Below are 16,212 nucleotides of genomic sequence, written 5' to 3' on the forward strand. Positions count from 1 at the left end.
CACTGAAAATGCACTGAATCTCATATTAATTGAAAATGCATTGAAACTCACATTCAGTGAAAAGACACATAGCCAGTAACAGATTAAGTGCAACTTGGTCTCTGCGCTATTTTCAAACCATGGGCCCCTGCATACATTTGAAAGATCATGCATAAATGCATCTGTTATTTGAGACACTTTCCTGATTTACTGCATTTGTTGTGAAGTACAGCAACATTTATTTGTGTGCATTTTAAATTTGTATTTTGAACACCTTTTCCATTAAACAGTGAAACAGAATGTATAAATCAATAAATAACAAAATGACCCATTTCAGGATATTTCAAGGAACTCAAATGTCCCCTGCAGTCAAGGTACAGGGTGTGAGCCTGATCAAGTTAATTAGTTAACTAGGGAATTTTACAAATACACTCTCCCGACCATCCTTCCTTGTACATTCTCAAAGCCACAAATTAAAATGCTATATTGTAATTCTCGGACCACATACAGACATAGCACCTGCTTGTAAATTCCCCAGCTACCTTTCAGACAAAAAAATCAAAGCTTGTGCTGCAAGTTAAAAATAAGGCTCCCAGCTAATACACACTGCTTCAAATTTCTGTGCATTGCTCTGCATGTTTCTGTGTCAGCTGGAAAAGATGGATGTATGCAAAGCTGTAAGATGCATGCAGATGCAACAGAAAGAGAAGGAAGTAAATGTAGAAAAAACAGAAAACTTTTTACTTAAAAAAACAATGTTGCAGTTGTGGCCGGAGTAGCCCCCCAGCCAATTGCCTACGTCACCTAGTCATGGATCTGGCTGGAACCCTCATCATTGGGACATCTGCTGGCACTGATATATGTAAACGGTGTACTGGTATGACTGTAGTGCCCATCAACTTTTACTAAACATACGACAGAAAAGATAAGATCTGCACTCCCAAACTGGGAACTGGCAGTCAACCTAAATACCCCAACCTCTCCACTGCTTGGTTAACTTCTCAAATCACTATCATAGGTGGGACAGATAGGGCTACACTGAGACATTAAGGCTGACTGACCAAAAAATAGGCATAGCAAGAAAACTCTGTTGAATCTGTCTGAACAGAAAAATGTAATCAGTTAGGTAACCACAGACAGTAATAACAAAACTGCATCAGCAAACAACAAAAACTGTGTTCAAAAACATTAACAGAATTAACTATGATAGCAAATGTGCTGTAAATACAGTAAAAGATCAAAGTTCAGAAACCTACCTTATCAAACTTGACTCTGAATTCACGACCACACTCCAAGGGAGTGACATAGGGGTCAAGATCTTGGCCCCAAAATGCAAAGAATCTCTCAATCCGAAGACTGCGTAGGGCATAGTATCCAGCATTCCTGATACCATACTTCTGTCCAACACTCATGACCTCATTGTATACGTGTAAGGCATACTGGATTTAAAGATACAAACACAAAACAAAAAATACTTAAAGAAAATTGCAGCAGTAATTCTATTTCATAAAGTTGCATAAATACATAATAAGCATCACGACGGCTAGTACATTGACAACAAAATAAATGTGTGTTCAAACTAATGCTGATACTTACATAAGCCAGATACAGAGGAAACACCTTCACAAAGGAAGAAGAGATTATCACAAGTTCACTACCAAGCTCTGAAGCTCCAAACAGCAATTATCAGACATATTTAAGATAATTTTCACAAGCTACCATAGGTAGATGCCGTGTAGCTCCATCTCCTCAAAATCACTTTTTTTCTGAGGGACAAGCCTCACTACCGTGAAGATGAGTGTTCCACATTCTTAGAAAAGAAACTGTTGTAAGACTACTGCAATAAAGTCACAATAGTTAAGAATCTACAAGTCAAAAGATTTGGTCTATGAAGCCATAGCTTCCATTATCTGGCATATGTGCGACTTATATTAGTGGCTTGTGTGGGGTAATTTTACCCAGCGACATCTTACTAGCAATGCCTGGAGCCATGACTGACAACACCTACATGAAATCCCAAGACCATGGCACAGCTATATCCTACCATAGACCCATGCCACTGCTGAATGCATTTTAACCAGCTGGAGGTCTAGTTCCACTGTATGGATGTAACAGAGGATGCCCTGCAGTATGAACCTACCAAATGCAGCTGAGGCATTTTCAGTCTGTGTAACGTTACATAACATTATTACATGCAAGCAGTTACAGCACAGCAGACATATTCAGGAGGAGGAAGTATAAGACCGAGCAGTAGAGGAGGTGCCTGAGGAGGAGACTGTGGACAAGCCATCTGCAAAGGATGACAATCCCAAAGGGAGGTGCGCACAGAGTGCCATGGCACTGGCTAAGTGACTTGTGTCTAGATTATAAACTACTGTGCAGAACATTAAAAATGATTGAAACAAACCTTCACCTGGGCTGTGATATAACATACAGAGACTGCTCACACTGTGCATCACACACAGACCACCTAAGTAAACTACAGATGGCAGGGCACGGCTGCCATCATATGCACAGCTGGCAAGGTCCACAGTCTGAAGTGTTATAAATGGGTAATTGTGTGCATGATGGTGAGTTTGGATAATACTTTGTGAGGTTTGCGTGTCAGACTTGTGTTGGTGGGTTGGAAGAATGGGATTCAATGGCCAGGGAGAGGATAATATGACAATTGTAGTGTGTGTATTTGGCTAGGCATTTCTGACCTCTGAGTAAATCTTTGCTGGGGCACAGCTTCAGCAGATGTTGCAGCACTGTGTCAGGATATGAATAGTTCCGGGGTACCCACAGGAGATGCATGTGCAGCCTTGTGCACCTCCCACAGCTATGGGAGAATCACAAGCAGGAACCCCGCCATGCTGAGATGACGGAGTGCTCTGTGGCCATAGTGACTGCAGAATGTGCACGAACTCCCCACTTGAATGAATGTCCACGTTGCAACGTATGTCCCTTGACAATGGATGGTGAAGTGGATGTGATGGTATTACATATGGCTGAATGTGGTGTCTCCAAGACAAGGTGAACATCCTTGCCATAGATGAAGGCAGACTGGAGATGGGGAGTGTGTAGGCCATGATGCCTGGCCACAGAAGGGCACCTGCTACAGGCAAACTCCCTGTGCCACATATGTCCATGATGTTGCACATGTGGCCCATGCATTCTCAGAAGTCATCATGCAGACCATGTACTACCCCTGCCAACTCAGCAAAGCCTATATTGGTGTCAGCCTGAATTTGTATTATGGCCCTGCACAAATGCTGTGTGGCCATAGACACACACTGCTTAGGTGGTGGATGATATCCATGGCGTGCTTAGCCACTGGAAAGACACCCACTCATGTCTTCCTCTTGCTGTCATCTGTGAAAACACCAAAGCAAATCACCCAAATTTATTAAGACCCTTCACCAATACCCAACATCCAATGAATGAATAAATACTACCTAATACAGTGGTAGGGGAAGTTAACATAATGTGTGCTGGTGGTCTCCGCACCTGCAGTCCTGATGCTTCTGCAAAACATAGTGGTTATCCTTGAACAAATGTACAAACCAAGCACTTACCTACTATGGCAGATACTTGTGTATGTTAAGACACATCAACAGGCATTCTGGGTGGTTGGCTGAGCTCTGCTCCAAGATCCAGGACTTTACTGAGGATTGTGGAAATGTGCCTCATGCAGAGATGGCAAGAACTTTTCCATTTTTGCTAATAGTGGTTTAATCAGTGAGCCATCCTCTTTCCTCCTGCTCCTGTGTCAGGTGGGTAGACTGACTTTTTGCAGCACTCATGTTGGTGATCTAAAATCTCACCTGATCATACATCCTGTTCTAGCTACTGGAAGCACTGATGTCATTAATTAATTACACCACTCCAGCCATGCTCACAAATGGACAGTCAGAATAATTATGGCTGATCATCTCCCAATTGTGGAGATGAAAAGTCTGTAGCAAGATGTCATTCCCTGCATAGAAAAACTTGCATTTTTGCTGTTTACCACATTGTGGCATCTTTCCTCTGAAATGGAAAAAAATAATCACATACCAGACATTCCATAAGCCACCTAACATATGCCTTCACTGATTTTAAATGCAGGGTGCCAGTGTGGTAAAACTATGCTACAGAAATATGGGATAACCATGGACAGGTATTGTTTACTAGGTTTTATCACATCCAACCCCACTAAAATAAAAATAAAAAATTATGGAATTTATATGGCTCCAGTGAGTATTCCACAGCTGTATATCACACATGATATACATGCTACAGGGTAAAAATATTCTTATGCTATGAGGATCACAGCATATAATTTACTCATCAAAGTGTGTTGTTTCTATTAATACTGTAAGGTACACCGCATTTACTTGATTAAAGTGTACCTTAACTAGGCCACAAACACATCAGGGATATCAGACATTTTTTTTTTACTAAGAAACAGGAAGCATGGCCGCTCCTGCTATAGAAAGTGTATCTGACACACACAGGACACTTGTAAATGCTCATATCTTTATTGCAAGAGAATGTTGCCTTCCCCTCTGGTATCACTAAACATGAGTACCAAATAGTAATATCAACATAAGCCAGCCCCTCCCCCTCAAACCAAACATGGCCATTACAATATACAAAATACTGCAACTGCTGCTGGGGTTAAGAAGCTGTACAAGCCCTCAGACAAGAGAAGTGCCATAGATGTAAACACTGATTACCTCTGTAGTTGGATGACGAATAGAATAAAAATGCATTGCAGTTCACTGCCCCCCCCCCCCCCCAAAAAAAAAAAAAAAAAAAACATGCATGCAGACTGCAGACAAAGTATTACAACCCCCATACACTGTCAGCATGGACATAACTCAAAACTGCAATATAAGGAAAATATGAATTAGTATCATACTTCCAGGGAAAATCATCAGACATACATACAGGCACAGCAACATGTAATATCAGTTTGTAGCAAAGCTAATACACTTACCTTTCCAATTAAACAAATAAATAACTGCAGTGGAAACACCTACTCTTCAAACTTTCAACAAGCTCACATAGTTATTTCTATGCAACATTCCGCAAACCAAATAGGTCAGTGGAAGCCATGAGAGCTTATACCATGACATTTCAAATCTTCTAGCATGGCAATCTTGCTAATGAGCCACCAGCTAATGAACGTTCCTGAAACATAATATACATACCATAGCACTGCGTCTTCATTACCCCTCTCTGTGTACTTTAACATTTGTATAATTCACCCTCATGGTGATTCTAAGACAGCAACATGTTCACCTACTTTTATCATCTCCAGTGCTCAAGCTTATCCCATCTTCCATAATGTACCCGTGTCCTCTCAGCCCTTCAGATGGAGTTTGCCCATTGAATGATATGCTGGTGATGGGAAAGCAATATATTATTAAGTATAGGCTTCTCACACAGGTCTACCAAGTGTCCAGAAAACAGGAAGTTAAAATATGGAAGGAGAAGGTGGTGGGATGTCAAGGTGGACAGAGTGGGATAACAAAGATCCAGCTTTATGCTAAGTACGTTACTTCCTTATCTTCCTCTAATCTCTTCCATCCACCTTAACTGTTGTGAAAGAAACAGCAACTACTAATATTCCTGAGTGGCATCATGACAGGATACCTTCAGGATGGTGGACGCAAAGGACCATCTGGACCTAGATATCATATCCAGTTTGTAAGTGTTTGATAAAGGTATGCTCTGTTGACCATGTTACTGCAGCTCAAACATTTTCAATTGAATATTTTTTTAAAGCGGCCATGGAAATTGCTATGGGCCTTGGAGAATGCACCTTAGGTTTTGGAACGGAGTTTTATACTTGATGGAATAAACATAACTAATGAAATCGGAAAGCCAGCTGGACAGGGTAATCTTGGAAACCTTGGAACCCAGCTTGGCAGAGGAGTAGAGTTGGTTGTCCTTGTGCTGTTCCTACTTGTGTACTAGGCTAATGGCCCTGGAGCCTGTACAAGCCTAGCCCATATGATTACCCTGGCATTGTGCCACCCGACCTTAGTTTACAGTGCCTCTGTCGAGTAAAGCCACTGGAGTGATCCTTGAGGTGAATTTTCTATTTCCCATCCACTCATCAAGATTTCTCTTGAACAGGGCCAGTGAGGTGCTCTGCTTGACATGTATGGAAAGTCTATTCCATAGCATGGCCAGACTCTGGGTTATAAACCTGTCCCCTCCAGCATGTTCTGTTGATTGTGGTAATAAGGGTGAGGTCTCTGGAGTGTGTGGTGTGGAGAGATTGGGATTTCTTCAGATGTCGTATTTCTAACAGAGCTGGGTCAGACATGGCTCTGTAAGTCAAACAGAGATCGCTTCTAAGTAGGCGATATGAGACAGAGAATAGTTGGATTTTTTTTAATCTGTCCATATAGGACAAACGTTTAAAGCCTAGGATCCTTTTTGTGAGGTACTTTTGCGGCCTCTCCAGTTGTTGCAGGTGTTTAGTGAGGTACATGCCAAATGGGGCATTGTACTCAATGACTGGCCTAATGAGGAAAGAGTAGAGGGCGACAATGACCTCTTTCTTCCTGGATGCAAAACCCTTAGTAATGAGATGTGCCACATAGAAGGACTTTCTGACCACAGTGGCAATGTGGTGGTCAAAAGAGAGGTTGCTGTCAACCTGTGTTCCCAGATCTCTTATAACGCCTTCTGTGTTCAGTGGACTACCATTGATGCAGTAATTCATGGGAACTAGGTTTTTCCCAAAGGGGATGATGACACATTTTTGGCATTGAACTTAAAGCCGTGGTTCTGATACCAGTCATTGGTCTCAGTGAGGCCTTTCTGTAGGATGTCAATATCACTTGGGGAGTTAAAAATAGCTCCCAAGTTGCAATCATCTGCAAACTTTGTCAGCCAGAGTCCCTTCGTGTTGGCCTGGACTTCAGAGAAGTAGATACCAAACAGAAGAGGACCCAGGACCAAACCCTGTGGGACTCCACTAGTGACTGGTTGGCAATCTGACTTGGAGTCAGCTACTTTTTGCATTCTGGTTCTACCTGTGAGCCAGTTTGTAACCCACCTAGTGATATAGGGGTTGATGCCAAGTTTAGTGAGCTTTTCTATGATTCCTGAGTGGGGAATGGTATCAAAGGCCTTGGCCAAATCAAAGTAGGCTGTATGAACCACCTTGCCTTCATCCAGAGCTCTGGTAACTGACTAAAAGAAGTTGACCAAGTTGAGCAGGCATGATCTACCCTTCACAAAATCAAACTGTGTGGGATCCAGAGTTTGGAGATTCCCTATATCCTTGTTTATTAGGTCCATGACGATGTGTTCCATAGATTTGCATATCGGACTCGTCAGGCTAATGGGGCAATAGTTCTTAGGGTCTGCAGTCTCTCCTCCTTTGTTGAGAGGGATGACTGCAGCAGTGTGCCAGTCAGTAGGGACAAAGCCTGACATGAGGCTGTGATTGAACAGGGCACACAGGTGAGGTGCCAGTTGTCTCTGTAGTTCATGTGGAACACAGCCAGGGATATTGTCAGGTCCCATACAAGCTGTATTCTTGGTGGTAGACAGTGCTGTTTTAACCTGTGCAGCAGTAATACTGGGTGCCTGGCAATCTACTGGTATTGTGATTGGTCCCTGGGGGGGGTAAAGTTGGCACTGAATCTGTCGGCCAGTATATTGGCAATATCTGTTGGCTCGGTATAGGAGGTACCGTTGTGCAGTAGCTCAGAGCAAATCTGGGTGTTGCCTTGGAGATTCTTTACAGAACTATAGAACGCCTTGTGGTTGTCTTTCCTATCTGCTGCAATTCTGTTTTCATAGCTAGCTTTACAGGATTTGATGAGGGTGCTGCAATTCTGTTTTCATAGCTAGCTTTAGAGGATTTGATGAGGGATCTCAACTTTTTGTTGAGGCTGATAAGGGAGTTTTTCCAGTCTTGGGACTTCACCTTATTCAATATCAGTTTCCTCTTTCTGTTGTAGAGTTTGTTTATGTCAGGGGACCACCAGATTGGCTTCCTGTTTTTGGAGAAGAGCGTCTTGGTTCTATTGGGTAAGGCGAGATCCATGCATTTGTGTACATGTGCGTACAGTGCATTGATGTATGATTCAGCGGTCTTACAACTGATCTCCATTTGCATGGGTGCAGTGAAGTGAGCCACCTCTGTTTTTAGGATCCCAAAGTTAGCTTTGGAGAAGTTCTTCACGGTGGTTACCTTTGTGGGGGGTGGGGGGGTGGATTTTCAAGGTGATTACTTTGTGATCTGCTCTAACCAGGAAGGAGTTGACTACTGGTGTAGAACAACGGTTGCCCATGTTAGTAATGACCAGGTCATGGATGTTGCTACCTCTAGTAGGGGTAAGAAAGAGCTAGTCCAGGGCATTGGAATTAATGAATTCCAGGAATCGTTGGGCAAGTGTATTGGTACATGAGTAGTTTTCCCAGTTAATGGAGGGATAGTTGAAGTCACCCAGTATGAGTGTTAAGTTGGACCTTAATATTCTCCAGGGTGCTTAGGAACATGAAGTGTGAGTCTTGGGACATGGCTGAGGACCTATAGCAGGCTACGACCTGAATCGCTGTCTTACCCATTGTTAGCTGCACCTGAAGTATCTCAGATGCATTATGTTGGGCTACCAGGCTAGAGGTGTGCACATCCTTTATGAATATGGAAACACCACTGCCTCTGGAGCTTCGGTCCAAGTTCTGGGGTGGAAAGGTGGGGAATGAGTTATAGCCTGGTAGTGTAGGGGTGCTTTATGCTGCCTTGAACCAGGTCTTTGTTACGGCACAATTGTCGATGGTCTCCATTTCAATCTCTAGTCCAGGGAGGTATGTCTCAGGTCATTTACACCCACATGTACAGTGACATAGTCATATTTGTACCTATTGTTGAGGACCTGAGTGCATGCATTATGTTGCAGATCCTAGCACCTGACAGGCAGCTGACTGTTACTTTCTCCTTATTCAACCTAATGAGTGGGACATCAGTGTGCCTCACTATTGAGTCACCTATGACTAGTGTGTCTGGCATGCTGTTTTGCCTTAGGGGCTTTGGCTGAGTGGCACACTGTTTAGGAGAGTTATGCGTCTCATGATTAGTGTTGTTTTGTGGTGGTCAAGTGCGTTTCTGCCTTGGAGGTTTCAGCTGTTTGGGTAAATTTTTATTGAGAGCCTATGTGAAGGTGGGTGTGTGGTTTGTGATTTTATGTAAAGGCAGTGTTTGTGTGTGCTCTGGAGGGCTATGTGTTCCATGTGGTGTGGTGCAAGTGTTGACCTTCTCCTCTTGGCCAGCTATTCCTGTCTTGGCTGGAGAGTGCGTGGCTTCCAATTTGGATATATAAATGCATCTCTTGCAAGTCTGAGTGTTAGGAGGCAAGAGGAGAGGGTTGTCAGTGTACATGAGGCAGTTGCTACATTGCCTCAGGATGCCCAAGTTCACCAGGTTAATAGGAGAAAGCATAGAGAACTGACCTTTAGACATGCCTGGAGGGGTAGGCATTAATAATAAATACTGGAGCTGTTTTCTTGTAGAACATTTAGTGCTGGTAGCATTTGTGTGTGCTACAATAATTCCTACAAGAAGTCTGGTAAAGTTCTAGATTAATAAGCTAGTAAAAGTGCAGGAGATGAGAGAACTAGTAGATCTAAAGGAAAAATTGAAAAGCAGACTGACACCGCTCAAAAGCTTACAAACAGTCCTAAGTACAGCAAATCTGTATCTGGACTAGACTAGTTAGAGGAAAGGTGGGAAACAAGCACAAATGCAGGCTTTTAAACCAGAAAGTTGAAAGAGATGGAGAAACTGCCCAAATGGCCAATAAACCACAACTTCTGGGCTAAAAATCACTACTCTTGTGGTAAATAGGCTACCTAGTGCTTACCACTCCCACTGATAAGCTAGAAGGCTTCCCTCCAACACAAAAAGACTTGGTGGGCTCAGAAGCTTTCACACAGTGCTGGATACAGCAAATCTGTATCGGGACTAGACTAGTTACAGGAAAGACGGGAACAGCGCAAATGTGGACTTTTAAACCACAAAGTTGAAAGAGATGGTAAAACTGCCCAAATGACCAATATACTACAATGTCTGGTCCAGAAACCACTCCTCTTGTGGTAGATAGGCTACCTAGTGCTTACCACTCCCCACTGGTAAGGTAGAAGGCTTCCATCCAACACAGAAAGGCTTGGGAGGCTCAAAAGCTTATAAACAGTTCTGGTTATAGCAAATCTGTATCTGGACTAGGCTAGTTACAGGAAAGGCAGGAAGCAAGCTAAAAATTTAGAATTTTTTTTTTACAGAAAAGCAGCTAAAACAGCACTAAAAAACAATTCAAATGCAGTGCAAGCTAGCACACTTGAGTGTGTAGCAGTATTATAGCAAATACAGTTTAAATAAATGCAATTTATTCAAAATGTATTCTGAACTGAATTCAATTATTGTTTTATTCAACTCTGAACAGTTAAAAAGTGCCAAAAAATATAATTATCAGCTGAGAAGCCCACTCAGTCAGAACACAGGGAGATTGTAGCAAAGTAGTAAAGTGGAAAGGGAGGAAGAAGGAGCAGAAGATAATTCAAGGTTAAGAAACTAAGTGGGTTGGCCTTCTCAAATGTTCTCTCTGCATTAGGTAGAATGAGCTAATCGCACTAGACTGGGAGGAGTGTCCCAGATCAAATTTACAGTAGGGGTGAGTAACTGCAAAGCCATCAAGTATAAGAACAAGATACCAATAGAGAGGGAGGGTGGGAAACTAAACTAGTTATATGATACACTTCTTGGCAGGAAATCAGAAGAAAAACTAGATAAAAAAGATTTACAAACAGTGTGACAGTAAAAAACTTATTTATCAGGCCCTGTGAGGCAGAACATTTTAGCACAGCCGTACAGATTAGTTTACAGCGATAAAATACAGTAAAAAGTATGCAACCGACAATAAAACTGCTATAAATATCTATCTATAAGCAATAACTAGTAAAAATAAGCCAAAACAGGATACTTAAAGTTATATATCATAGATCAGAGATTTGCTCAGTGCCCTTCCTCTGATTAGCTCTGTGTAAAATGGCAGAAACACTCACAAGGTAACCCCTTAAGTAACAGAAAGTTGAAACTTGAAACAACTTTAAAAAAGCTCGAAAGAACCAATGAGGTGCTTAATCCAAGCCATAGTCCAGGTAACCCCAATCAGCCAATGACCATAAACATTACACTCTCACTGAAATGCAAAATGGTTTCTGCTAAACTAAGACGTTCTTTAGTACAAAGTAGGTAAAAGTAAAATGATCTATAAGGATTAAAAGTGTGTGTAAAAAAAAAAAAATGTTCCCTTACTGGAATGGTTGAGAAGGTGTACATTGTGATTCAGGAGCAGCTAGGTAAAAAGGAGGGTTTATTGTTTGAGAGAAATCCTATCTTTGTGAAAAAAAAGTTAGGGGGTTTTGCAGGAGTCGGCATGCAATTCTGAAGTCCTCCTCGCTGAAGTTTTAGTGACCAGAAACAAAGATTTTTTTTTTAAGGGAAATAATTTTAACTGCAAAAGAGGAAGCAGGATTTTATGGGGGAGGGGTGTCTTGAGTGAGGGCTTCAAAAACCAAATTCAAGTTCTTGGAGGAGAGTGTTATTTCATGGGGGGGGGGGCAGTCTCAGAAGAAAGATCCTTTTAGAAAGGCTTTGCAAACTTTTTAGAAAACCAAGTATGCAGAATTGAAGCCTTGGTGAAAGTTGGACATGGCTATTAAATTAACCTTAGCAGTGGAATAACTAGAGCAAGAGTTGGATAAGGTTGCTATAAAGCAAAGGAAAGGGCCAAGTCCTTAAACTTCTCAACATGAAAATCTTTTCCATTTACTGTTACAAATCTTTCTAGTGCTGTCTTTCTGGGAGTGTGAGAGGATCTGAATGACTGGAAGAAAAGGAAGAATTATTAGCTATTACTGGAATTAGAATCAGTTTCAGTGATGAAATATCCAGATGAGGCTTGCTAGACAGGTGAGACATCACATCATTAAAGGGATTTAACAGCCACAGCTGTTTCTTGAGGTGAGGCCAAAGTAAGAGGAACCAAATTTGCCTAAACAAAAAGTGGACGATAATGACAATGATGGAGATCCTGTCTGTTGCAGAAAGCAACCAACAAGATCTGAAGGGTTGAGAGGACACAGATGCATTAAAGGAGAAAGGAGGAGCTTCATTGCTAGAGTGAGTGAAAGTAGTTGAAGAAATTGCCATCTCGGGTTTACAAGGGCAGATTACCCAAAAATCAAAGTGGACGGAGGGGGAAAACATATGATTCACAGGTTTTACTAATTGCTGCAATAACCAAAGCCATGCTAAGAGGCTCATTCATCTACTTTCATTCACTTGACCACTTGCAAGCAGCAGTGAGCATGAGTGGGTATATCAATGACCTCTGTGGGATGTGGAGAAATCTTATTTTAGTAGGAGCTACAGTGTGAAAATGCTATTTCAGACTTCATGATGGCGGTGCAGTTTCTATGTCAGTGATCATATCCTAGCACTGTGTCATGCCATCATCTTGTGCACTATGCAATCATGGCACCACTACCGGGGAGTATCTAGCGACCCATTGGGGTACATCACATTCCAAAAAAAGTCAACGTGCATGACTGAAAGAGCCACCACACCTCTCAGCAATGTGACTTGGTGAAGTGACTCGGTGAATGGTTATGGCTTTCAAAGGCACTGATGTTGGCAGGACTACACAGTGCTACAACAATGAAAGCAAAATCAATCTGTGTCGATTGCACAGAGACTATTAGCAGTAAATGACTGGAGACTCATATGAGGATCTCAAATATAAAGTAGATGCTTGGCACAGTCTTGCCAAGGTGGGGTCTGAAGCCACTGGCATAACCTGCTCTGCCAGCACAACTACAGGAACCTCAAGAAGCACCATCCTGGCCTTTTTAACAAGTGAGAAGAGTTCTGACTAAGGGCACCTGAGATACAATGTAAGCACTTGTAATAGTTGACTCTTCTTTCAGTTGCACTGTACTTTATATATGCTAGTACTGGACAAGTAATTTATGATTTCTTTGTGTGTTTTTTTGTTGTGTAGCTCAGCAGGCTATTTTGTAGAATTACCTTTTTACCAAAGAAGAATGAAGTGGCTCTCCAAGTGATGGGATGAATATGGATGTTTCTTCCCATAATTTTGAGAACATTCATTATATAGCCACCAGTATGTGTACACACTGCCAACATTTGCCCATCTGGAGGTGCTACTATTTTGGTTCTTTACTGCCTGTTACATATTGCAAGTGGATTTAATAAATGCTTGTCGGGTATGCATTTTGTAAACATCAGAAGTGAACTGTGAAGTGACAGCCGTCAATAGGTATAACATCTTAATAAGGCTACATGCATCAAAAAAGTAATACAAAGCATTGTGTTACTCTTCTAATACATGCAATACAAAGCACTGTGTTGCTCTTATAATACATGTCATACAAAGCACTGTTACTCTTCTAACACAATACAAAACACTGTTACTTATTTAAAAAATGTCATACAAAGCACTGTGCTACTCTTCTAATACATGTCATACAAAGCACTGTGTTACTCTTCTAATACGTGTAATACAAAGTACTGTGTTACTCTTCTAAAACATGTATTATTCTTTTAATACATGTAATATAAAGCACTGTGTTACTCTTCGAATACATGTAACACCAAGAAAGCACTGTGTGACTCTTCTAATACGTGTCATACAAAGCACTATGTTACTCTTCTAATGCATGTCATACAAAGCACTGTGCTACTCTTCTAATACATGCAAAACAAAGCATTGTATTACTCTTCTAATACACGTCATACAAAACACTGTGTTACTCTTCTAATACATGTAAACAAAGCACCGTATTACTCTTCTAATACATCTCATACAAAGCATTGCACTTGCAAGCACTTTTCTTCACATACTCAGATGTAGGACGCAGGAACACAGGCATACTGCAGGCCACCATGTTTTCATTATGATATGAGCTTATCTGTCCAGCTCTACTGAAAAGTAAATTAGTGGCCTGAAAAGCTCAGCAACTGTGCAACAAAGGGTCTATTTATCTCTTTTTTTTTGGTGGAGGGGAGGAGCATTGTTTGTGTGGTGGTAAAGGAGGAAGTTGTGTGTGTGTTATCACTGACAGAAAGCTGTTATGGTTTACAGTTTATTTTGTGTTTTGTGGGTAGGGGGGCTTGGTGGTTTCAGCTTGTTGTTAGGTGGTGGAACCACAATAATTGCTGGTTGTGTTCACATGTATGGCAGCATTTACATTGCTAAGTCCTACAGGTGTAACTATTGGTGCTAGATTCCCAGTACTTATAAGTTAATTCAACCTTCAGTTATGACATTACACCAAGGTCCCATCTACTTTAGCAGGTGGTAGCTCAAGTGGATGTAAAGATCCCACAGCACTTAATGGAGAGAGAAGGGGTCCTTCATTAATATACAAAAATAACTCTTATTTACAAAATAATTCTATATTTACAAATATTTACAAGCATACACATACAAATCTGTTTACACAAGCATACTAATTTTTTATCCCTGTTACAACCTCCAATCCTTTTTTCCATAACCACCATTGGATTTTACTTAAAACTGATGAAGAAATCCATTTACCATTAAAAAAAAAAAGTTATGTACTCACAAAACATTCCATCTGTGTTGTCCATTTTCATTCTTCTTCAACTGCTGGAACTGTTCGGTTTGGATCCGATCCTCTGGTTCTGACTCCGCCACTTGTTCCAGATGGTAGAACACAAACTCTTGAGCTCCTCCCTTTACCCACAATGCCCTAGTCACCCCACATACCTCAGATCTAGTTTGCTGCCCATAGTACTACAGGGTATTGTAGAATCAGAAAATAATAGAATCTTGGGCTGAAACAAAGGAAAAACGGTTCCTCCAACATCCCAGGAGTAAAATAAAAGAGGAGGATGGTGGGAGGGAAGTTGAAGAATGAAAATGGACAACACAGATGAAATGTTATGGGGAGTACATAACTTTTTTATTAGATGCTGTCATTTTCATTCACTCCTCAACTGTTGGGACAGATTCCCCAGCTACCTAAATCCTGGAAGGACTCTAAGGAAGGATATTCCTGAGCATGGCTGAGCCAGAGGCTGTGCTTCCCCTAGAGACCAGATCCAATCTGTAATAAGCAATAAAGGTATGAGGATTAACCCAAGTTGCAGCTGCGCAAATATCATCCAAAGAAGTTCTACACATAAAGGCTGAAGAAGTTGCTATAGACCTGGTAGAATGGGCTTTTGGTGGTTTTGGTAAAGGCAAACTTACTTTTTCATAAACAAAAGTAATACAGTCAGTCAACCACTTGGAAGGTCACTTTAGAAACTGGTTTGCCTAATTTTGATTCAGGAAAAAAAAAAAAAAACAATTGTTCGGATTTCCTCAATTCTTTGGTTCTGTGAAGGTAAATATGTAACTGCCTATGAACATCTAACAGGTGTAACTTTTAGTTATGTACTTACCATAACTTTAGATGTTTGGGATCCATCTCGCCTACATTCTGTACTGATGGGCTCGGAGCCGATCCCTCGGCTCCGACATGGCACGCTATGCTATAGAGCGAAGCCTCTTATTGGCTGAGCTATTTTCTATCTCAGGATGCACCACCACTAATCCCCCAGATCTTGTTTCTCCGCATTCATGCACACATACATAACTTGTTTATATAACATTGCCAGATGTTTCAAGATGAAACAACAGGATTCGGACCTTCTGATCTCCTCTGATCTCCAAGGAAGGGGGAAGGAGGGTGGGTTATTGGGAATGTAGGTGAGATGGATCCCAAACATCTAAAGTTATGGTAAGTACATAACTAAAAGATGTTATGTGATCCTATCTTGCCTACATTCTGTACTGATGGGACAGTGTCCCTAGCACCTAAATCCTGGGTGGCTCACTGGAAAACACTCCTGAGCACTGTGGAACCAAATGAAGCTCGCCCCCGGGATGCCACATCCAATTTGTAGTGGGAAATGAAAGTGTGCGGGGAAGACCACGTCAGCACAAATGTCACTAATGGCAAGCTTAGAATGGAATGCTATTGAAGTAGCCATAGCTCTTGTAGAATGAGCTTTGACAGAGGTCGTAAGCTCTTTATTAGAAGAGGAATAAGCTTGAGTAATACAGTCCCTGATCCATTTGGCAATAGTGACCTTTGTGACGGCTTTGCCCAATTTATTATCCGAAAAGGATACAAACAATTGATCTGTTT

At 41.5% G+C, this 16,212-nt stretch overlaps 1 protein-coding gene across 1 annotated transcript in view; it reads right to left on the bottom strand.

Annotated features, from left to right (window-relative positions):
- The window catches only part of PDPR (pyruvate dehydrogenase phosphatase regulatory subunit), a 908,636-nt gene that overhangs the window by 75,275 nt on the left and 817,149 nt on the right, over nucleotides 1–16,212 (bottom strand). Inside the window, exon 17 of the mRNA XM_044081332.1 lies at nucleotides 1,236–1,418. Within this exon, the coding sequence (XP_043937267.1) occupies nucleotides 1,236–1,418 (183 nt within the window). The remainder of the gene's footprint in view (nucleotides 1–1,235; nucleotides 1,419–16,212) is intronic.

This window comes from Protopterus annectens, chromosome 8.part0, assembly GCF_019279795.1.
Source record: "Protopterus annectens isolate FY-2018-M chromosome 8.part0, PAN1.0, whole genome shotgun sequence".
In the NCBI taxonomy this organism is placed as follows: domain Eukaryota; kingdom Metazoa; phylum Chordata; order Ceratodontiformes; family Protopteridae; genus Protopterus; species Protopterus annectens.